This window comes from Salmo trutta, chromosome 21 (assembly GCF_901001165.1).
Source record: "Salmo trutta chromosome 21, fSalTru1.1, whole genome shotgun sequence".
Classification (NCBI taxonomy): Eukaryota; Metazoa; Chordata; class Actinopteri; order Salmoniformes; family Salmonidae; genus Salmo; species Salmo trutta.
The window spans coordinates 28213388-28238033 of NC_042977.1; the positions used below are offsets into that span (position 1 = coordinate 28213388).

General features: G+C 44.1%; 2 protein-coding genes across 9 annotated transcripts in view; both read left to right on the forward strand.

Moving 5' to 3' along the window:
• LOC115157103 (histone-lysine N-methyltransferase 2C) overlaps nucleotides 1-23078 on the forward strand; it is a 123197-nt gene extending 100119 nt beyond the window's left edge. For 4 of the 5 annotated variants that reach the window (XM_029705036.1, XM_029705035.1, XM_029705038.1 and 1 more), the window contains 19 exons: nucleotides 124-2007; nucleotides 3188-3391; nucleotides 7765-7929; nucleotides 8269-8398; nucleotides 8969-9116; nucleotides 10752-10927; nucleotides 14050-14189; nucleotides 14493-14826; nucleotides 16396-16535; nucleotides 17350-17475; nucleotides 17806-18348; nucleotides 18482-19085; nucleotides 19361-19497; nucleotides 19701-19843; nucleotides 20010-20184; nucleotides 20336-20452; nucleotides 20588-20661; nucleotides 21026-21134; nucleotides 21218-23078. In XM_029705036.1, coding sequence (XP_029560896.1) covers nucleotides 124-2007; nucleotides 3188-3391; nucleotides 7765-7929; nucleotides 8269-8398; nucleotides 8969-9116; nucleotides 10752-10927; nucleotides 14050-14189; nucleotides 14493-14826; nucleotides 16396-16535; nucleotides 17350-17475; nucleotides 17806-18348; nucleotides 18482-19085; nucleotides 19361-19497; nucleotides 19701-19843; nucleotides 20010-20184; nucleotides 20336-20452; nucleotides 20588-20661; nucleotides 21026-21134; nucleotides 21218-21310 — 5442 coding nt within the window. In that variant the 3' untranslated portion in view covers nucleotides 21311-23078. The remainder of the gene's footprint in view (nucleotides 1-123; nucleotides 2008-3187; nucleotides 3392-7764; nucleotides 7930-8268; nucleotides 8399-8968; nucleotides 9117-10751; nucleotides 10928-14049; nucleotides 14190-14492; nucleotides 14827-16395; nucleotides 16536-17349; nucleotides 17476-17805; nucleotides 18349-18481; nucleotides 19086-19360; nucleotides 19498-19700; nucleotides 19844-20009; nucleotides 20185-20335; nucleotides 20453-20587; nucleotides 20662-21025; nucleotides 21135-21217) is intronic. The other variant, XM_029705037.1, reaches the window with a different exon arrangement.
• Nucleotides 23079-23839: 761 nt separating this feature from the next.
• LOC115157105 (5'-AMP-activated protein kinase subunit gamma-2) overlaps nucleotides 23840-24646 on the forward strand; it is a 39117-nt gene continuing 38310 nt past the window's right edge. For 3 of the 4 annotated variants that reach the window (XR_003868388.1, XM_029705041.1, XM_029705042.1), the window contains exon 1: nucleotides 23841-24158. Coding sequence is in view for 2 of the 4 variants with exons in the window: in XM_029705041.1 (XP_029560901.1) it covers nucleotides 24078-24158 (81 nt within the window). In the remaining 2 variants the exon portion in view is untranslated. Of the gene's footprint in view, nucleotides 24159-24646 lie in introns of all 4 variants that reach the window. The other variant, XR_003868389.1, reaches the window with a different exon arrangement.

Consider the following 24646-nt stretch of genomic DNA (forward strand, 5'->3'; position numbering starts at 1 on the left):
CTTGTAATTGTCATAATTTGTATTGAATTATGTCAATACAAATGTTGAATTGTTATTGTCTGTCTTGCCAGCTGTTTGTCCATGTTCTTATGTAATATATATTTTTGGTTCTTGTCCTTTCAGATCCGGAAGCAGCAGAAAGAGCATGCTGACCTGATCGAGGAGTATGGAATGAAGCAGCAGCAGGGTGGCAGTGCCATGCCTCCCACTGTGATGCCAGCAGCAGTGCCAGGGATGCCACCAATACAAGGCATTGTACCAAGTGGGCCTCCAATGAACCACCCATCTATGAACCCCATGGTGCAGCAGGTGCCAATCCATCCAGGCCAGCCAAACGCCCCCCCAAAACGAATGCCCATGCCCAACGCACCAGCAGGCTGGCATCCTGGAGCTCCCATGCCCATGGGCGGACCCAATATGCCCCCTCAGGTTCCCATGGGAAACCCAGCTCAGCAGCCTCAGCTGCCCATGGGCAACCTGCCTCAGCAGCCCCCACAGATGCCCCAGCAGATGCCTCCCCAAATGCCCCAGCAGATGCCTCCCCAAATGCCCCAGCAGATGCCTCCCCAAATGCCCCAGCAGATGCCTCCCCAAATACCCCAGCAGATGCCTCCCCAAATGCCCCAGCAGATGCCTCCCCAAATACCCCAGCAGATGCCTCCCCAAATGCCCCAGCAGATGCCCATGGAAAACCAGCCTCAACCTGGCGGGGTCAAACCCCCACAGGGCTCCGGTTTGAAGTTTGACGACAACAACCCGTTCAGTGAGGGCTTCCAGGAGAGAGAGCGTCGGGAGAGGCTGAGAGAGCAGCAGGAGAGGCAGAGGGTCCAACTAATGCAGGAAGTAGAACGTCAGCGTGCCCTAAAACAACGTATGGAGATGGAACAGCAAGGCATGCTGGCGCCTGACGGGGGGAACATGGTGCCCCTCTCTCAGATGCCGTTCTTCAATGCTGAGCTGCCCCAGGACTTCATGCAGCAGTTAGGACCGATGTTCCCCCTGCAGCAGCCCATGCAGCCAGGGATGGGCTCTCCTCCCGGGGCCTTCATACAAGGCGGAGATCGGAGGGCCATAATGGGTAACGGGATGATTCCTCAGGACATGGGACCTGGTTTTGGGCCTGATAACATGGTACTACAGGGTAACTTTGCCCAGGGTCCACCCAGACCCCGGAGGTTCAGCGGCCCAGGCGTGATGCCACAGATGCCCGGGGAAGGCCCTCCATTTGGGGGCGGCAACTCCACCACGCCCCTGCCTTCCAACTTCCCCGGCTCGGGTCAGTCTCTGATCCAGCTCTACTCCAACATCATCCCGGATGAGAATGGCAAGAAGAAAAGAAACAGGAAGAAGAAGAAAGACAATGACGATGCAGATTCTGTGAAAACGCCGTCCACGCCGCGCTCTGACCTCACTGCCCCTCTGACGCCCTGCCGGTCAGACACATCCTCCACACCCACCAGGAACAACGCCCACCTCTTCGGGGACCAAGACCTTTCCAGGTCCCCCTTACTGGGCTCCTCCACCTCTACCCCCAGCCATAGCCACTCAGAGCTGGAGAGGCAGCTCTCTGGAGGTCTGGGTGGAGGGCTGGGTGGTGTTGGGCATCCTGTAGGGATGGGTAGCCTCCCATCAGACATCTCCCTAGCCAGGGCCCAAGCTCTGGAGCAGGAGCGCATCCTCAGCAACATCAAGCTGGAGCAAACTGAGAGCACAGAGTGCCACGGACCCAGAGATGGCACCTCCTCGCACATGGGCTCAGGGATGGGCACGGTGAAGGAGGAGGGTGGAGCTGCAGTACAGAGCCCCTCCCACGGCGGGGGAGCAAAAGGGGAATCTGGGGGTAACAACGAGCTCCTCAAACACCTGTTGAAGAACAGGCAGACCCCTCTTAATGGACCAGGGCTTCCCCACCAACGGTCAGACAAGGGCCTGAGGTCTGAGGAAGAGGAGGCGGATACAGACTGCAAGGCCCTGCTGCTAAGGCAGAGCTCCATGGACAGCAACGGGGTGAGTCGGTCTGGCAGATGAGGCACGACAGTGGAGGTTGGTGAAGGCTCATTGTAACAGTTGGGATGGAATAAATGGAACGGTCCAGTTCCATTCATTACAATGAGTCTATCCTCCGAATTCTCCCTCCACCAGCCTCCATTGAGTCACAGTGACCGCTAGCTTGCTATGTAGGTAGATGAGCAGCCAGTGTGAGTCACAGCCAAGTAGGCTCCGAGTATGGTTCAGTGAATCAGTCCAATGGGTTGCTGCCTGTGACAAACTGATGTGAGTCATAGTAGGAGGCAGTATTTTAGGCTGAGTCATGATTCATGAAATGGTCTCACAGATCTTCTCCTGCTAAAAAATAATGGTGGTGTTGGCGGAAATACCCAAAAGGCTTAAGAGTTGTGAATTGTAAAAGTTATTTATGAACAGCGTGGTATCATCCTTTTCAATGTCATGTTTTTTTTTATGTACCGTAAATTCCGGACTATAAGCCGCAACTTTTTTCCCACGCTTTGAACCTCGTGGCTTAAACAATGACGCGGCTAATATATGGATTTTTCCCGCTTTCAATTTTTTTTCAAAAAAAAAAACACATTCTGTGACGTGCTCAGTTTTTTGGCGGCATGAAGCTTTCATTAGACCAATGAAATTGCCGAACGGGTTAAGGTCAAACAGTGACGAGAGCGACAATGAAAACGATTCAATATCAGATGAAGCAATTCTGAGGCTATTGAACTCCGACACCGAAGGAGATGACTTCAGTGGTTTCAGTGCGCAGGAGGAGGAAGATAGTGACCAATGACTTTCTTGGTAGGCTACTGTTTACTGCAAATGTTTTATTTTTTGTTACAAGCCGTGCTTTGTTAAAGCCTATTTATTTTTGTTACAAGCCGTGTTTCTTTAAAGCCTATTTATTTTTGTTACAAGCCGTGTTTCGTTAAAGCCTGTGCAAAGTTCATTTGTTTCAATGTACCGGTAGGCACCTGCGGCTTATAGACATGTGCGGCTTATTTATGTTCAAAATAATATTTTTTTTTAAATTCAGTGGGTGCGGCTTATATTCAGGTGCGCTCAATAGTCCGGAAATTACGGTAGATAATGCTGTATTTTTGTGATTGCCGATAAACGAGACACTGCTTTCTTACCTGTGTCTCTATGACAATTGACAAAGTACTCATCTACCTTCTCCCAGGCGTATTCAGACGGACAGTTCTCTGGCCTCCCAGAGTTCCCAGGACCACTGCTCACAGGACAGGAGAAGAGGAAAGGCAGGAACAAGAGGAACCCCAAAGGAGGAGAGAGGCCCGCCTCTCGTTACAAGAAGAGGAAGAAAGAAGGGGAGGAGAAGCAACTGGTGCACTCTAGCACTGATACACTAATGACCCAGCTCAAACAGGTAGGAAGTAGACTTAAACATCACATAACACTAGGGACTGTGCAGTCCACCACAGACAAGAAGCCAATGATATATGCATAGTCACTTTAACCATACCTACATGTACATACTACCTCAATTAGCCCGACGAACCGGTGTCTGTATGTAGCCTCGCTACTGTTATTATTCACTGTCTTTTTACTGTTGTTTTTTATTTCCTTATTTATCTATTGTTCACTTAATACCTATGTTTTACTTTAAAATTACGCTGTTGGTTAGGGCCTGTAAGTAAGCATTTCACTGTAAGGTCTACACCTGTTGTATTCGCCACACATGACAAATAAACTGAAAGCTGTTGATACTCTACACACACGTCAGAGACTAGACTTCTTCTTACACCAATAGGCCACATTCAGCATGTTACATTTACTCATCTCACATTAAGGGGAGCTAAATGATCCCTTCAGAGATGTTTCCTTCCACAGCTCTGTCTTTAACAGCGCTGTGATGCATCGACCACAGAGCTAGCTAATTACAGATAGGATTATCCTAGGACGGTGCCCCGGGTGTGTGTATGCTGATACCATTACATGCATCATAGCCACATTACTGCTGTGTTAATGGACTAGCAAATGAAGCTGCTAGGTTTGACAGTTATACACCCAGGCATTACTGATGGTTATTATGGAGAAGAATGGGACATATTATAACCCCCCCCCAATGGTGCTCTTCATTGATTAAATCTGTATGCAGCCACATCACTTCATAAATGGCTTCAGTTAATTGCGATAGAAACTACACAGTTTGATTGCATACCGGTATTCAGTTTGATGGCATGGAGCCATGATATGGTCTCCTGGAGGGCAGGGGGACCAAATAAAAATGATGTAAATTGAAACAAATGGTATCCTAGCCTACTGGGTGCTGCTACACCATACTGTCTGCATATCACTGATAAATGAGACATAAATAATATTGTTTTTCTCACCAAAGGTTATTATGAAACAGTCAACCAGCTCTTTTATTACAATTTACGTGCTGTTTTGTTGAAGTTTAAATTACTGTCATTTTGATAAGTAATTGCTGTCTTCGTTTCCTTCCTATGTGGGAAGGATAATTGTAGAAAATGAATTGAATGGGAAATCTAGACTTTCCAAACACGCTTCAATTTGAAATACCCAGTAATCGCTGTAATCAATAAACAAGGATAAATTACCCACAGACTTCCACTAAACACAGCCGCCACAGCGGAGTTGAAGATGTGAGTAATACCCCAGGCATGTTAATTGACTTGGTGCTATTTATGTTCATACAGTGAGCTCCAAAAGTATTGGGACAGTGATAAATGTTTTGTTTTGGCTCTGTACTCCAGAATTGGATTTGAAATGATGCAATGGCTGAGGTTAACGTGCAAACTGTCAGGTATAATTTGAGGGTGTTTTCATCCATATCTTGTGAACCGTTTAGAAATTACAGCACTTTTTGTACATTGTCCCCCCATTTCAGGCGACCAAAAGTATTGGGACAAATTCACTTGTGTATTAAAGTAGTCAAAAGTTTAGTATTTGGTCCCATATTCCTAGCACGCAATGATTACATCAATCTTGTCACTCTACACACTTGTTGGATGCATTTGCTATTTGTTTTGGTTGTGTTTTAGATTATTTTGTGCCCAATTTTATTGTAAATAACAATAGAATGAATTTCTAAACACATCGACATTAATGTATATACTACCATGATTACGCATACAGTACCAGTCAAACGTTTGGACACCTACTCATTCAAGGGTTTTTCTTTATCTTTGCTATTTTCTACAATCAAAATGTATTTTATATTTGAGATTCTTCAAAGTAGCCACCCTTGCCTTGATGACAGCTTTGCACACTCTTGGCATTCTCTCAACCAGTTTCACCTGGAATGCTTTTTCAACAGTCTTGAAGGAGTTCCCACATATGCTGAGCACTTGTTGGCTGCTTTTTCTTTACTCTGCGGTCCAACTCATCCCAAACCATCTCAATTGGGTTGAGGTCAGGGGATTGTGGAGGCCAGGTCATCTGATGCAGCACCCCATCACTCTCCTTCTTGGTCAAATAGCCCTTACACAGCCTGTTGGGTCATTGTCCTGTTAAAAAAAATGATAGTCCCATTAAGCTCAAACCTGATGGAATGGCGTATCGCTGCAGAATGCTGTGGTACCCATGCTGCATAAGTGTGCGTTGAATTCTAAATAAATCACAGACAGTGTCACCAGCAAAGCACCATCGCACCACCTCCATGCTTCACTGTGGGAACCACACATGCAGAGATCATCTGTTCACCTACTCTGTGTCTCACAAAGACACGACGGTTGGAACCAAAAATCTCAAATTTGGACTCATCAGACCAATGGACAGGTTTCCATCTGTCTAATGTTCATTGCTTGTGTTTCTTGGCCCAATCAAGTCTCTTCTTATTGGTGTCCTTTAGTAGTGGTTTCTTTGTAGCAATTTGACAATGAAGTCCTGATTCACGCAATCTCCTCTGAACAGTTGATGTTGACATGTGTCTGTTACTTGAACTCTGTGAAGCATTTATTTGTGCTGCAGTTGCTGAGGCTGGTAATTGTAATGAATGTATCCTCTGCAGCAGAGGTAACTCTGGGTCTTCCTTTCCTGTGGCGGAAGAAACTTCCAAAGTTCTTGAAATTTTGCACATTGACTGACCTTGATAATGGACTGTCGTTTCTCTTTGCTTATTTGAGCTGTTCTTGCCATAATATGGACTTGGTCTTTTACCAAATAGGGCTTTCTTCTGTATACCTTCCCTACCTTGTCACAACACAACTGATTGGCTCAAACTCATTAAGAAGGAAATGATTTCCACAAATGAACACCTGTTAATTGAAATGCATTCCAGGTGACTACCTCATGAAGCTGGTTAAGAGAATGCCAAGAGTGTGCAAAGCTGTATCAAAGCAAAGGGTGGCTACTTTGAAGAATCTCAAATATAAAATATATTTTGATTTGATGAATACTTTTTTTGGTTACTACATGATTCCATATGTGTTATTGCATAGTGTTGATGTCTTCACTATTATTCTACAATGTAGAAAATAGTAAAAATTCAAGAAAACCCCTGGAATGAGTTGCTGTGTCCAAACGTTTGACTGGTACTGTAGTCCTGAATTAATTGTGAATAATGATGAGTGAGAAAGTTACAGACTCAATAATATCGTACCCCCCTCCCAAATGCTAACCTCATCTGTTATTGTAATGGTAAAAGGTTAGCATGTCTTGGGGGTGTGATATTTGCGCGTCTAACTTTCTCACTCATCATTATTCACGATTGATTCATTCAGGACTATCCAAAATCGTGGTGGCATCCACATTAATATAGATGTGTTTAGAAACATATTCAATTCTTATTTACAATAAACTCCAAAATGACACAATACATTATTTACCATTAATTTCTATTGGGCACAAAATAATCTGAAACACAACCAAAACAAACAACAAATTAATCCAAGTTTGTAAAGTCAAAGGCTTGATGTAATCTATTGTGTGCTACTGTAGGAATATGGAACCAAATACTAAACTTTAATGCACATAAGTGAATTTGTCCCACTTTTGGTCCCCAAAGTGGGGGACTTGTACAAAAAGTACACTAATTTCGAAATGGTTCACACGATATGGATTAAATACCCCAAAATGTAAATTGACAGTCTGCACTTTAACCTCATAATCATTGTATCATTTCAAATCCAAAGTACTGGAGCACATGTCAAAACTGCAACAAAAATGTTCACTCTCCCAATACTTTTGGAGCTCACTCTATATCTGAGGTAATTATGGAAGTTGGCAGGCAGTTTTACACCACCAAAGAACATTCCTCTCACTTCACATGTAGTTCTATCATCATTAGCGCATTCAACCTCTCGCCTTTCTTCTCCCCTGGCTGTAACTCTTCCCTAGGTCATTCAATCAAATCAAATCACATTTTATTTGTCACATACACAAGGTTAGCAGATGTTAATGCGAGTGTAGCGAAATGCTTGTGCTTCTAGTTCCGACCGTGCAGTAATATCTAACAAGTAATATAACCTAACAATTCCACAACAAATACCTTATACACACAAGTGTAAAGGAATGAATACGAATATGTACATAAAAATATATAAATGAGTGATGGCCGAACGGCATAGGCAAGATGCAGTAGATGGTATAGCGTATATACATATGAGATGAGTAATGTGAATATGAAAACATTATATTATATAAAGTGGTTGTGTTTACTGGAAATAAGAATGTTGTCACATTCTCTGGTCAAATATTAAAGGGTTAAATAGATACATAAATATGCGTAACCTCTTCTGTTTCTCTCCATCTCCCTTCCTCTCTCTCGTCCTACAGCAGCTGTCCCTTCTGCCCCTCGTGGAGCCCCTGATAGGGGTGAACTTTTCCCACTTTGCCCCCTACGGCAGCGGCCAGCTGAACGGTGAGAACCTCCTGTCTGGGACATTTGGCAGCGGTTCTCTGGACGGAGTCTCTGACTACTACTCCCAGCTCACCTACAAGGTGAGGCCTCACCTCCAACCGGAGTTTATCTTGTTCTTTAAAAAAAAAAATCCTACTCATCTCGTATTTTTATTTAAAAAGAGACAGACTTTGAATGAGCTAGGGAGAGATGGAGGGATCCGACGCAAACATGTACTGCATACTGTATGCGCAGAAGGTGCTGGCACTACCCACTAGACCAGCCCCAGGCACAAGACACTTTAATTAAGATGAAGTTGAATGATGCCTTTGGTGCCTTTGAAGCAGTGATTTGTGGTAGCAAGAGACTACTATGATACAATATTATATATCCCCTGTTGTAGTATGGTGACATGTATTCCTTGGCTTGTTTCTTCAAAGCAGAACAATCTGAGCAACCCCCCCACCCCGCCGGCTTCCCTCCCTCCGACTCCTCCACCTGTAAACCGACAGAAGATGATCAACGGCTTTGCCACAACAGAGGAGCTAGCCAGCAAAGCTGCTGCCATGGGTGAGCACTGGGGAGGGTTCAGAGGTCACGGGTGACCAGGGGTTATTGGTAGATTAGTTCCATCTTGCTGAATCTCTGAAGCAGTTTTTTTTTTTTTTACCTCAAAATAATGTATCATACACAGCATTCTGAAATGTGTTGAGAAGGTTATGCTGTTTTGAAAGTTCATAACCTTTCATTTTACATTACATTTTAGTCATTTAGCAGACGCTCTTATCCAGAGCGACTTACAGTAGTGAATGCATACATTTCATACATTTTTTCTCCGTACTGGTCCCCCGTGGGAATCGAACCCACAACCCTGGCGTTGCAAACACCATGCTCTACCAACTGAGCCACACGGGACAATGATGTGTTTACAATACCGCGTTGGTAATAAAGCATTATTTGTTTGACCGCAACTTCTGGGGTAGCTACAGTGAGGGGAAAAAGCATTTGATCCCCTGCTGATCCTGCACGCCCGCACACCGACAAAGATATGACCAAGAAATGACTTTCCAACCCCATCTGTAGTGTCATGCTGTTAGGACCAATCTTAATGTCTCATTCATATGTTCCTCTTCTATGTAGTGTCCAAAAATCTGGTCTCCAAGCCGCTCCACGTCCCATTCAGGACAGAGGAGGACCTGCTGGCCCGAGCCATCGCTCAGGGACCTAAAACTGTGGACGTGCCAGCCTCCCTCCCCACGCCCCCTCACAACAACCAGGAGGAACTCAGGTAAGTAAGGCCTCTGCTCCCCATAACAGGACAATTAGGAGTATGGTTGCAAATTACAGTAATTTCCCCCAGATTCCCAGGTTTTCCAGAAATCCCGGCCTCAAGATTCCCGGAATCAATAGGGAATTAGCAGAAATTCCGGAATCCTCCTACCAGAGTTTCTGTCAATTCTGGGAATTTCAGCAAAATTATGTCTTTGGTTATGCTTTACATCTTAAAGATGCCGTATTACTTTCTAAACCTGTCATTGTGATAAAAGTGTATTCTGTAAATACTTGGCCGCACAATCATTTTCCCTACTGGGACAAAGATTCATTTGAATTGCACTTCATAGACAGTGCAGTGGACACTTTGTATACTAATATTTGTCTAAAAACATGCATTCTCCTTGATCTGGGTACTCGGACAAGGCTGTAGATACATGTAGTGAGCTCCAAGTATTGGGACAGTGACATTTCTGTTGTTGTTTTGGCTCTGTACTCCAGCACTTTGGATTTGAAATGAGGTTAAAGTTCATATTCCGAGCAGTCCCATATTCCTAGCATGCAATGATTACCTTTTATTTTTATTTATGTTTTTAACCTTTATTTAACTAGGCAAGTCAGTTAAGAACAAATTCTTATTTACAATGACAGCCTACCCCGGCCAAGCCCTAACCCGGCCAAACCTTAACCCGGACGATGCTGGGCCAATTGTGTGCCGCCCTATGGGACTTCCAATCACGGCCTGTTGTGATACAGCCTGGAATCAAACCAGGGCCTGTAGTGATGCCTCTAGCACTGAGATGCAGTGCCTTAGACCACTGCGCCACTCATCAAGCTTGTGACTCAACAACATTTGTTGGATGCATTTGCTGTTTGTTTTGGTTGTGTTTCAGATTATTTTGTAGCCAATAGAAATGAATGGTAAATGTTGTATTGTGAGATTTTGGAGTCACTTTTATTGTAAATGAGAATAGAATATATTTTTAAACACTTACATGAATGTGCATGCTACCATGATTACGGATAGTCCTGAATGAATCTTGAATAATGATGAGTGAGAAAGTTACAGACGCACAAATATCATACCCACAAGACATGCTAACCTCTCACCATTACAATAACATGGGAGGTTAGCATACCCCCAAGACATGCTAACCTCTCACCATTACAATAACATGGGAGGGTAAAATTTTTTGGGGGGTATGATATTTAAGCCTAATTTATCACTCATTATTCACAATTAATTCAGGAATATCCATAATCATGTTAGCATCCACTGTCCCAATACTTTTGGGGCTCACTGTATATGATTCAAGCTTTCAGACTCCACAACAATTTCTACACAATGCTCTTAGCTTAGGGAAGCCTGATCTAGACAATTTACAGTTGTGAACGCAATTATATTTATGTGAAAATAGCCTATTTGTCTACATACAGTTATTTTCCTGTATGTACTCAGACTAGGCTGTAGATATACCATACAATCTTTCACAGACTCCAAAACAATATCAACACAATGTTCTCAGTTTAGGGAAGCCTGCAATATGCAATGTTATTTTTTGTGAAAAATAGGTTGACCAACATTGTTGTTTTGATAATGTTAACTAATGTTAACTAATGTTTCTCTCAACCCCCTCCCTCTCTGTCACAGTAACAGGCTTGGACAGGAGCATTGTAAGGACCGGGACACCCCAGATAGTTTTGTCCCCTCCTCGTCCCCAGAAAGTGTGGTTGGCATGGAGATAAGCCGTTACCCAGATCTGTCATTGGTGAAGGAGGAGCCCCTCTCCCCCGTCCTCCCCATGCTCCCCACACCCTGGGGGAAAGGTAAATAAATACGCTTACACTTTATTTTAACATAATAAACCATTTAGAAGCCATTTACACACCATTTAGGATTAGGGTTCAATACTGCTCACTAGATTAGGGACTGCGAAATTACTTTATGATCAAATGAAATCACATTTTATTTGTCACATGCACGAATACATCAGGTGTTGACCTTACCGTGGAATGCTTACTTACAAGCCCTGAACCAACAATGCAGTTCAAGAAATAGAGTTAAGAAAATATATACTAAACAATCTAAAGTTAAAAATAATAATGAGGCTATATACAGTGGGTACCGAATCAATGTGTGGGGGTACAGGTTAGTTGAGGTAATTTGTAAAGTGACTATGCATAGATAATAAACAGCGAGTAGCAGCAGTGTATTAACAAAGGAGGGAGGGGGGTGTCAATGTACATAGTCCGGGTGGCCATTTGATTAATAGTTTAGCAGTCTTATGCTTTGGGGGGTAGAAGCTGTTAAGAGCCTTTTGGACCTAGAGTTGGCGCTCCGGTACCGCTTGCCGTGCGGTAGCAGAGAAAACAGTCTATGACTTGGGTGACTGGAGTCTCTGACAATATTTTGGGCCTTCCTCTGATGGCAGGAAGTTTGGTCCCAGTGATGTACTGGGCCGTTCGCACTACCCTCTGTAGCGCCTTACGGTCAGGATGCTTTCGATGGTGCCGCTGTAGACCTTTGAGGATCTGGGGACCCATGCCAAATCTTTTCAGTCTCCTGAGGGGGAAAAGGTGTTGTCGTGCCCTCTTCACAACTGTCTTGGTGTGTTTTTCTCAATGATAGTTTGTTGGTGATGTGGACACCAAGAAACTTGACACTCTCGACCCGCACCACTACCACCCCGTCGATGTGAATGAGGGTGTGTTCGGCCCTCCTTTTCCTGTAGTCCACGATCAGCCCCTTTGTCTTCCTCACGTTGAGGGTGTTCATTTTGTCCAGGTGGGAAATGGCAGTGTGGAGTGCGATTGAGATTACGTCATCTGTGGATCTGTTGGGGTGGTATGTGAATTGGAGTGGGTCTAGGGTTTCCGGGAAGATGGTGTTGATGTGAGCCATGACCAGACTTTCAAAGCACTTCATGGCTACAGACGTGAGTGCTATGGGGCGGCAGTCATTTAGGCAGGTTACCATCACTTTCTTGGGCACAGGGACTATGGTGGTCTGCTTGAAACATGTAGGTATTACAGACTCGGTCAGGGAGAGGTTGAAAATGTCAGGAAGACACTTGCCAGATGGTCCGCGCATGCTCTAAGTACACGTCCTGGTAATCCGTCTGGCCCCGCAGCCTTGGGAATGTTGATCTGTTTAAAGTTCTTGCTCACATCGGCTACGGAGATCGGGATCACACTGTCGTCCGGAACAGCTGGTGCTTGTTGCTTGCCTCAAAGCGAGGATAAAAGGCATTTAGCTCGTCTGGTAGGCTCGTGTCACTGGGCGGCTCACGGCTGTGTTTCTCTTTGTAGTCCATAATAGTTTGCAAGCCCTGCCACATTCGACGAGCGTCGGAGCCGGTGTAGTAGGTATTGACACTTTGCCTGTTTGATAGCGGGATTTCTTATAAGTGTCCGGATTAGTGTCCCGCTCCTTGAAAGCGGCAGCTCTAGCCTTTGGCTCGGTGCGGATGTTGCCTCTAATCCATGGTTTCTGGTTGGAATATGAACATATGGTCACTGTGGGGATGACGTCGTCGATGCACTTTTGGATTGATGCCGGTGACTGAGGTGGTATACTCCTCAATGCCATTGGATGAATCCCGGAACATTTTCCAGTCTGTGCAAGCAAAACTGTCCTATATCGCAGCATCCACGTCATCTGACCACTTCCGTATTGAGCAAGTCACTAATACTTCCTACTTTAGTTTTAGCTTGTAAGCAGGAATCAGGAGGGAAAGCTTTGTACGCGTCTCTGTGTGGAGTAAAGGTGCTCTAGAGTTTTTTTCCCTCTGGTTGCACATGTGACATGCTGGTAGAAATGAGGTAAAATGGATTTAAGTTTGCATACATGAAAGTCCCCGGCCAATAGTGGCGCCGCTTCTGAATTAGCGTTTTCTTGTTTGCTTATGGCCTTAGGCCTTATACAGCTCGTTGAGTGTGGTCATAGTGCCAGCGTTGGTTTGTGGTGGTAAATAGACGGCTACGGAAAAATATAGATCAAAACTTTCTTGGTAGAAAGTGTGGACTACAGCTTATCATTAGGTACTCTACCGCAGGCGAGCAATACCTCAAGACTTCCTTAATATTAGACATTGCACACCAGCTGTTATTGACAGGTAGACACATACACCCACCCCTCGTCTTACCAGATGTAGCTGTTCTGTCCTGCCGATGCACGGAAAACCCAGCCAACTGTATATTATCCATGTCGTCGTTCAGCCACGACTTGGTGAAACATAAGATATTACAGTTTTTAATGTCCAGTTGGTAGGATAGTCTTGAACGAAGATCATTCAGTTTATTCTCCAGTGATTGCTTGTTAGCCAATAGAACGGATGGTCGAGGCGGGATACACCCTATATTTCCATCTATTCTTCCCGCGAATGACAGGGATTTGGGCCTGGTCTCGGAGAAGCAGTATATCCTTCGCGTCGGACTCATTAAAGAAAAATCTTTGTCCAGTTTGAGGTGGGTAATTGCTGTTCTGATGTCCAGAAGCTCTTTTCGGTCATAAGAGACGGTAGCAGCAACATTATGTACAAAATAAGTTACAAACAATGTGAATAAACACACAAAATGGCACAGTTGGTTAGGAGCCCGTAAAACGGCAGCCATCCCCTCCGGGCCATTATGGCAAACTGTAAATGTGTTATAAATGTGGGAGTAATGATTAATAAATGGTTTTCTACGGACCGTTAAAATAAGGTGTTACCATGTATTAATATGAATATACACAGCCTTGGTAATTTGTTTAAACTGGTAATAAATGATCAACTGTGAACAGAGATGTGCCTTTCTCACTACTATCGGCACTTCAACATCAATCAAATGATATTTATAAAGCCCTTTTACATCAACAGCTGTCACAAACGGCTTTACACTATCAATGAAAGCAGTAAGTATTAATGAATCCTCCTTTAAAATATTATTCCTAATTTCTCTTCCTGTAGGATCAGAGGTTAGGCTGAAGACTGAGCTCAAGACTGAGCCCTATGGGATGTTCTTTGGCTCCCATTTTGGCCCGCCGTCTAATGACACTAAACCAGGCCTGGTGTCTGTCGCCATCACCCTGAGACCAGCGGCTGCTGAGGTGAGTATTTCTGTTCTTTTGGCTTCACTTCCCCTTGCTTTCATAGAAAATCAGCAGGGAGGAAATGGTCTAGGTCCTTTTTTAATGTTTGTTGGTTATTGTTGGTAGCTTATTCCCCTTTTTCCCATCAAAAATGCACCTCAGTCATTTCACTACTGGTCGAATATGTGAGGATTAAAACATCACCAGGCTTAATTGTAGGAGCTGAAGCCAATTCTTTGCTCTTTCTGTGCTGGGCATGTGCCGGTGGCTTGATTGGCAATATCTACAACATACATTTTAATGTTGTGTTTTTGTTCTCAGAACATCACAGGTGTGGTAGCTGCCATCTCAGAACTGCTGTGTGTGAAGATCCCCAGCAGCTATGAGGTGAGCAGCACCCCGGGCCCAGACAGGGGGCCCCTGGCCATGCTCAGTGGCCTGAGGGTGGGCCCCCAAGGAGGCCTGGTGCACCGGCCGGGTGCCCCCATGATGTATCCGGGCCGGGGTGGTGCTGGGGACATGGGGGGCCCTCACCCTCATGGAGCCCCAGGCCAGCTCACCAGGCCTGGGGGAGGAGGACCACAACAGAGGATGATGATGCAACAGCAGCAGGGACATCCACAGCAGCACATCCGCTTCCATCCTGACGGACCAGGTGAGAGACTTGGCTACATCACTGCACCTTATCGCCCCCTTATGTCGAAATACAGACATAACAGGGGAAATGTTGCTGCTCTTGTCTGCTTGTCTTGAAATGAGACACTGCTGAAATTCATGTCCATCCAACCCTGTTTGTTTGTTAGTTTTCCAACTTATTTTTCTGAAATTAATCATGTCTGTCTTCAAGCACGACACCACGGTACCTTCTAGAAATGTGCATGGCAACAGAATTATATATATACTGTCTCAATGGGCTTTTCCAGGTTAAATAAAGGTAAATATATATATATATATATATTTTTTATATATATATTTTTTTTTTGCGGCCCAAATATAAATATATATATTTACCTTTATTTAACCTGGAAAAGCCCATTGAGACAGTAGATTTTGCAAGGGAGACCTGGCCAAGAAGGCAGCAGCAATCAATACGACATAAGATTTAAAACATGCACAACAATATGATCCGGCCTACAAGAAACATTTACAATCCTCGTCATTGTTTCCCACCTCGTTTTTCAATTTTCATAATTCGCCCCTTTTAACAATGTTTACAAATGGTCTGTTTCTTCGGCCAGCGAATCTTTATCCTTCTGTCAGGGGTCTAAAAGCTGTATGTGTCTGGCCCACCAGGTAATGATGGGGATACGTATTGATCACACAACGATACACACAACTAATGAAACTGAGTATTCCTCCTTCCTGTGCCCGACCTCACTCGTACACACACACACATACACCTGCTTATCGCTGCTGTCAAAGTATCAGACCACAGGCCTAATGAATTTGGTCAGTTAGCCTGGACCCGTAGACCACAAACAGACAGATAAATGATAAAGTGGACACCTCGTCAGTGGTGTGAAGATATAGGATATTCCTGTCAATTATCTAGTGTTAATTGTCATGGGGTCTTATAACAAGGAGGTGTTTATCTTTAAACCGATTTCCTGTTGTTCTAAGACAATTGCATCATGGCTAGCTATGGGCCTCGCAAAACTAGAACCAAAAAAAGACTATGATTTTCACTAAATCTAATCCATAGAAGGGTCCTTAGGTGGAAGGATTGTTGACATATATTTGACATTTGGATCTTAAAGCATAATCGAGAAATAATTAATTGAAGTTAGAATATTTGTGACACAATGTTTAATCTGTACGTGCTACAAAACAAAGGTTGGTGTCATATGAAGCGTTACCGCTTTCTCTGTGACATGAGTAGTATTTTGATGCCAATAGCACATTTCTTACATACATTTATGAATATTGAAAAATATAAACATTAATTTTGAAAATATACAATTTTTGATTTGGCTAATTTGTCAATATATTGTTGAACATAATATACTCTATGGACATATTGAAGTTCCAGAGTGGGACAAGAACTGCCTTTAAAACGTTGTAAAAATAATTTGTTTGAAATGGTTATTTGGTCCAAAACAAGACTGCAGCAGAGCTCTACTCATTTATTTGAAGTAATAAACCTAGCAGCAGTACTGCGCTGGCCTGTTATGCATCTACCATAGTTGGAGGAGTTGTATCACAGAGAGCTGTCTGTGTGTTTCAGGTCCAGCTGCAGTCAGAGGCCCTCATCAGAAGACCCCCGGCAGCCCAGGCTCCAAGGCCCAGTGGTGCTGCCACTGTAAGGTGGTGGTGCTGGGAAATGGAGTTCGCAAGTCCATCAAAGACCTTCCTGTACACAAACAGGTAATGTACCACCAGAGCTTTCATGTAGTCAATTACTACATGTTTATCAGGCTGAACTCATACATTACAAAGACTGTTATCTATAGGTCAACACTTAGCGATACGTTGATATTTTGATATTGCGGCCCATGTTAGATAGTCGTGTCTATATCTATCTAATAGTCCACATGTTCTGTCAATACAGATTGATCAATTACCTTGTTGTGATGTTGCCCAACCAAGCCGTGATCTAAATGGGTTGATTTACTATCTTCTTGGCCAACCAACCAACCCAGTAAAAGCCCTTCTCTCCATCAGTCAGTCAGCCGTGGATTACTGTTTTTAGTCTGTTTCTCCAGGGGGCAGGAGAGTACAGACGGGTCATGACCAGAGGCTCAGACCTCACTTCAGATGATTGATTAATCCACATTATGCCTTTGGGGGTGTGCACGCACACACACACACACACACACACACACACACACACACACACACACACATATACACGAGCATGCATGCACACAGACACACATCCGTACATGTCCGTACACACACGTACTATAGAGCCTCTAATTATGCTAATCCCCCCCATTGGAGTGAAATCCATATCGGTGCAATTAGTGGGTTAAGCGGTAGCATGCCCTCCGACTGAAGTCTGGGGTGTTCACAAATGGTTAAACCCTGATTCATTTGAATATTGGAGCTGTTTGATTATTGAATAAACCCTTTTAGCATTGATGAAGGTTTCTGTATGGGCATCGACTTGGCCTTTGATATCTCATTGAGCTCCCTCGCTACATCTCCTAACATGCCTGGCTTCCCTCCTCTTCTTCAGGAACAAGAAGGATTGTTGCGTTCCGAGGGGAACTTGGTCTTCTGCAGCCACAGCTGCTTCCTCCTCTTCTCTGCTTCCTCCTCCTCTTCCTCCTCCTCGCAGGCCAGAACCACTACAGACTCCAAGGTTTGTCCTACTAAGAATGTCCTACCAATACCTACCAATTAAAATACATGAGGCACTTTGGTGTGCACAAGAATCAAAGGCATGTAAAGGTGTTGAAGAGTGCATAATATGTCAAGTAAAAGCTGTGTTGAATTCTCTTCATGCCACCTCAAAGCTGTGTTGAATCCTCTTCATGCCTCTTCAAGCTGTATTGAATCCTCTTCATGCCTCTTCAAAGCTGTGTTGAATCCTCTTTGTGCCTCTTCAAAGCTGTGCCTAGAATGAATGAATGAATGAATGAATGAATGAATTGAAACGTGCAGGTCATCATTACATTATTGTCTTCTGCAGGACACGGTAGCCCTCCTGTCTCCAGACTCGGACCAGAAAGAGAACCTGTCTAAAACACAACACCAATACAGCAACAACATGTCCTCTCTGGATGTCCACTGTCTGGCCCAGCTCCAGCTCAAGCAGTCCCCTCCCTCCACCTCACCCATCCCCTTCCCCCCAGCCAGTGACACCCCTAAGACCCCTAAGACAGAGGCCAAGTCAGACACCATCAAAGTGACGGTGAAGCTGAAGGCGCGGGGCCCCAGGGCTCACCAGGAGGGCTGGCACCAAGGGAAGAGACACAAGGGTCTCCACTGGAGGAAGTGGACAGTGCAGGTGGTGGTGCCCAGAGGAAGCTCCCAGCTCCCTGACGAAGACCAGATAGACGAGCTGCTGAGGAAGCTGGGAGCGTCTCTCCGCCCCGGGGCCAGTCTCAGGGACCAGCGCCGCTGCTGCTTCTGTCACCAGCTGGGGGACGGGGTCACCGATGGCCCTGCCCGACTTCTCAGCCTGGACCTGGACGTGTGGGTGCACCTCAACTGTGCCCTGTGGTCCACCGAGGTAGGTAGCCCAGAGGATAGAGAGGTGGACTGCTGGTTTCAGATCATTACTACCATCCACTAGAATCATGCCCCTTCTTTTATTAAAGTTCTTTGTGTTGTATATCTATTATTAACGTTGTATTGTTGTATAGGTGTATGAGACGCAGTCAGGCGCTCTGATCAATGTAGAGCTGGCGCTGAGGCGGGGTTCGGCGGTCCGCTGTGCCTTCTGCCAGCAGATGGGCGCCACCAGCGGCTGCCACCGCCTGCGCTGCACCAACGTCTACCACTTCACCTGCGCCCTGCAGGCACACTGCACCTTCTTCAAGGACAAGACCATGCTGTGCCACGCCCACCGACCCAGAGGCTCCGCCCACGGTGGCTCTGGCCACGTCCTGGAGCACGAGCTGCGCTGCTTCGCTGTGTTCCGCCGCGTCTACATCCAGAGGGACGAGGTGAGGCAGATGGCCAGCGCCGTACAGCAGCCCGAGCTGGGCTACACCTTCAGAGTGGGCAGCCTGGTGCTCTATGCCGTGGGTCAGATCACCCCATCCCAGATGGCCGCCTTCCACTCGGCCACAGCCATCTTCCCCGTGGGCTACGAGGCATGCCGAATCTACTGGAGCATGCGCCATGGCAACCGTCGCTGCCGCTACCTGTGCTCTGTAGAGGAGAGGGAGGAGCAGCCGGAGTTCAGCATCCGCGTCATCGAGCAGGGATACAAGGACCTGGTCCTCACTGACTCCACCGCCGAAGGTGGGCTGGGATGGATTTGTCTTAGGCCAGGCTTTAGATTAGGCTTGTCTAGTAAAGGTGGGCTAACTAGATTGGTTTTATGACATGCTTAGTTAGCCTTGTTTTGGCTGTAGCCTCTGCCGTTTATGTATCTGGGTTAGCTTAGACTAGGCTTGTTTCTAGTTCATTTTCTTTCACATTCTTTCACATTCTCTTTTACTACAATAAATGTGTTCTGTAGGAGTCCCTATAATATATATAATCTATGACCCTGCTGTTTCCTGTCTGTCCATCAGGAGTGTGGGATAAGGTCCTGGGTCCGGTGGCTGACAGGAGAACTGAAATAGGAACTCTGAAACTCTTCCCTGTCTATCTGAAAGGAGAGGACCTGTTTGGACTCACCGTCTCTGCAGTCACCAAGATCACAGAATCGGTTTGTATCTGTTTTTAGTTATATTATATTAAAACAATTTAGATTTAGATTAAATGATCAATGTTCAAATGACACTATAGGTGTCTGTAGCTGCCTATTCAGGTAAACGACTCTTAAAATACCCACACCATACTGTATTGTAGACACTGAAGTGAGGAGGAGTGTTCCAGTCTCATTTCCCTGTGCTGTTGGTTGTGTTCCAGCTCCCAGGGATAGAGGCCTGTGACAGGTATACCTTCCGATACGGCCGTAACCCTCTGATGGAGCTGCCCCTGATCTTTAACCCCTCTGGCAGTGCCCGGGCCATGCCCAAAACCAGCTCCCCATCCACCGCCGTTGTCATTAGGTATTGAGGAATTTCCACAACAATTTAATCTGTGGATTTAATGTACTTTGGTTTAGCACAAGTTATCTTTCTATAACAATATGTTGGCTTTGTTTTGACTTGTTTTGTTAATTGTACTATACCCTCCTCCACACACACACACACACACACACACACACACTCTTAGGCCCCAGCCGGTATCCAGCACCACCAATACCTCCTCCAGGTGTCAGAACACAGCCCAGGGGGAGGGAGGTGTACCCCACACCAAGCCACCCATGGTGCACCACAGGTCGTCGCAGTACCGCTGGATGAAAAGTGAGTGGAGGGCCAACGTCTACCTCGCTGCCTCCAAGATCCAGGTGGGTCTACTGGACAGGATCTTCTATGTTCAGCTCTGTAGCATTCCCCTTCTAAAGTAGCAGCGTGAATATGACACTGAAGTATGACAGCACGAGAGTAAGGGGACTTACTGTTGGACGTGGACAAACTTTCTGGTTGCTGTGTCCACAGGGCCTGGGTCTATATGCATCCAGGGACATAGAGAAACACACAATGGTGATCGAGTACAACGGAACTGTCCTCCGCAACGAGGTGGCCATCAGGAAGCAAAGGACTTACAAGTCTCAGGTAGAAAAACTTTTTTTTTTACTCAAGGCTGCACTAATTACTGTGTTGTGGAGAGGGAAGGCTGAGTAATACGTTTGCTATATTATCTCATGTGAGGATTCCAGTTGGTCTAAGTGGTTACTTTTCCCCCTACAGAATCGTGGCGTGTTCATGTTCCGCATCGACAGTGAACATGTTGTTGATTCCAGTCAGACAGGGGGTCTAGCAAGGTAAGCATATTATTTTACATAAGTAAAAGTAATTAGCCTTACTGTGTGAACCTTGGCTTGTGCAGGCCGGAACAGCTCATAGGAGCAGGAGGCAGCTTGAAGTACACCCCCTGGACAGGACGCTAGTCTATCATAGGGCCTTGTTGTATTGTTTACATAGTCACATTCCATCTGATTCACATTCTAATCTTAACTGATTTATTTGTGGCTCAATGTCAGGATGGTGGTGCAGTACTTCATTTACAGGGCTCCGTATGTAGCCTCGCGTCTGATTACACAGTATGCACAATGAACCTCTCATTCAAAAATGTCATAAAACATTCCGTCATAATGTGCAATGCTATGTGTTTGTTTTCTTATACAGGTACATCAACCATTCTTGTACCCCAAACTGTGTCGCTGAGGTGGTAACCTTCGAAAGAGGTTATAAAATCATCATCACCTCCAACCGCAGAATTGAGAAAGGAGAGGAGGTGGGTTCTTTTTCCTTCCAATTGAAAATCTCTACGAATGGTGTTTTCATTGTCATCACTGTTTTCTTTTCATTATTTTCCAGCTTTGTTTCGACTACCAATATGACTGCGTGGACGGCCAACACAAGATCGCCTGTCACTGTGGAACAGCAGACTGCAGGAAATGGATCAACTGAGAAAAACCTAAAATGACAACAACAAACACAAATGCATTCCTTGCCATATTATGCAGATGCCCTGATCTCTGTGTAGAAAGAGAGAGGTGCTTCAGACTTTGTTAGAACGAGCAGAAGGCCTGAGTAAACCCTAAGAGTGACGCGTAAATGGATTCCCATGATTGGAAGCATAGACTGAAGATGGGCAGAAGGAAAGGGTGTGGAAAGAGGAGAGCAGGAAGAAACAACAGCAGATAGACATGTGATTCGTGCCATATCACGCAAGAGGATGGGTTTTGATGGAAGGACTCTGTCAATGAGTGCAGCGTCTGTGTATTAGTGAGATGATATACAGTAGGGCACAGATGAGAATCCACCAGCGAATGAGGAGAGCGCACTGTGCAGGGCGTGGACCCTATTGGTTGTTAAGGGCAGGCCCTTTTGTTTAAAACTTTAAATGTAAAACCATTTGACTAAATGTAGACATCACTGAATGGGGAATGTACAGCAATGACTACCGCGAAGGGAATATTAACTTGCACTAAAAAAAAAAAAAAAAAAGACACGTACACACAAACTTTAAGATACTTGATTCCATGAGTCAGTTTTATCATAGGTTTCTGTCATGTGATTTGAGTGAAATTCGAGAGGACGTTTTGTATTTATTATTGAATGAATGAATTTTTTTCTCAAAATGATGAGAGAGTAAAAAGAAGGTTAAACTGATATTGTTTTCTGAAGATTGAAGAAATTCTGTTACTTGTGTACAAATGTATATAAAGAAAAATATAGGAATAACTGACCAAATACTACCTTAACCTTCTTGATGTTTGGGTGTTTTTTAATTATTTTATTTTTTGTCATTGCAGTTTATTTAAGAAGGATGTCATAATATCAGTTTCAGAGTATATATTATGATTATTCTGTACAGAATTTGTAAAATAACCACAATAATTCACAAAGTATTTTTGTTGTATTAAAAGTATGGTATTGTAGCTTAGTGTTTTTGTGATTTACACGTACTTTGACCACTCAAAAAGAAATATTTTTGGTGACTGAGTGACTGAGAAATGAGTTATTGGTTAAAGAATAAAAAATGGTAAAGACATCATTCTGACATCTTTGCTGTTAATCAGGTTTGATTTTATAGAGCTGTGAAAAAGGTTTTAAACCACCCAAACACAATTTTAACTTCTTTTTAACCCAAATATGTGTAGGAATATAACCTTGTTTTTTCTTTTTTTTTTACATAGAAATGGTGTACAGACGTCATATGACATTGCTTACTGCTTCAGGCGTTTGAAATTAAAGTGTACTGAAAAAATAAAATAATGTTTCTTGCAGAGGAAAAGGTCGGGACATTTGGTGGTGCTACATTTTGAAAGGAGATGACATTCTACTTAATCAGAAATGTATGTGATATTGACACATCACAAGCCACATACAATAGTTAGAAGATGTTTTGCGAGCACAATTTCAACTCGACTGTAAAATATTGGAGACAGTCTTAGAACTTGTAATGTATATGGCATGTATTTTTTTAACTTTCCGAAGACTCAATTGTATATATTTTCTCAATGAATGGTTGTAACAAAATTGTTTCTTGGATATTTTTCTTCTCTTGTATAAAATGACATCGTCCTACCAGTGTGTTTGTGCTACATTTTTCTTGGTCCTGTAGTCTCAAAATGTTTTTAAAATGCATTTAGAAGTGTACAGAGAAATATGGGGGTTGGAGTTTGGAATTAAATTTAGAAGCATTTACAAAATAAACTATTTTACATCTTAATTATTTTGTTTGTGCCTTGAGAAATCGCATACATCTGCCTGACCCATAGGAAGGACCCCCTTGGAATAGACGAGGCTGGAGTATTGTAAGACACCCACTGGCCAAATATGGCAACTACAGCCACCACTTTCATCACCATACACTTTTTGTTAGTATTACATTCATAATATATTATTTAGCAATTGAAGACATCGGATAAAAAATATAATTTATAAAAGTATGGCCTGCCATTAATTAGGTCCATGTTTAAATGTATAAACGAACTGAAACAAGAGCTGTTGGAGAGAGCAAAAACGTGTAATTGAGGGCAAACAAGGCATTTTATCAATGAGGAGGGGGGGAGGGTGCAGAGTGGAATGGGAACGGATAGCTCATGCATCATCTATTCTACGTACATGCAACAGATGGAGTGACGGAGAAAGAATTGCTGAGATCTGCCTTGCTGTTTAAAGGATATCAGCAAAATATCCATCTGGAGGCTACTTGTTTTGCTCACGTTAACCCACACACTGCATGTAAGAAAGAAAGAACGTGTGTATGTGTTCCATTTCAATCATTGTCCCGATTCCTATTCCTTTCTGAGTTTGACGATCTGAAATGGTCAGCCAGTGAAAGTCCCCCACCCCTAACATATCCCTTTGAATAACATGTGATGCTGTGCTCTGCTTTATCAATCAATCCGTTTATATTTGTGGAGGAAATGGAAAGGGAAGGAGTTAGGACCTAGGGAAGGAGTCAAGGAAATAGGAACCAATAATGAAGCCATGCTTTACTGACATCTGTTAGTGAAAAGCAGCGCGCTCAGTCTTCGTGATGTGAACACACCCCTGTCTGTAATGCGTCGGTAGTGCGGTAGGCTATACTTCCTGGTAAATTAAATAGTTTCTTCTAAAGAACGTTGACTTACAACTTCGTTTTCAGATAAAGACGTATGGTATAGTATCACGCAATTTACTCAAGCTCGTTAAAAACAAAGAAAACAGGGTAATTAGTCTGAAAATGGGAAGCACCGTGATGGAGTCCAACAAGAAGGAAATGAAAACCTCGAAGAAAAAGAGGACACTACGCCTAAACATGCCAGTAAGTTCGTAAATGATAGTCGGTTGTTTGACACCTACAGGTGTTTGTTGATGTGGCATTGTGGAAAGAGTAGCTTGTGTGTGTGATTATCACAGGCACAAGCCTGTTTGTGTTATAATGTTTCAAAATATGTAACTTTCAAGTATGTTCGGGTGTCCGCATTGTTACATCAATCACCCGGGCATCTTTTCCCATTCACAGCGTCTAGTCCTCACAGTTGAGGTCGTGTGTGTGTGTGTGTGTGTGTGTGTGTGTGTGTGTGTGTGTGTGTGTGTGTCTCAGTCATTTGTAATTACATCAAAAACAACATTGTTCAGGTTGCTTTATTTGACAGGTTCTTTGCATAACCCTGAACTTTGGACAGGCATGAGATGATGCTAGTTTTCCCCAAAAAATGTTTAACCTTTATTTAACTAGACAAGTCCGTTAAGAACAAGTTCTTGTTTTCAATGACGACAACTGCCTTGTTCAGGGGCAGAACGACAGCT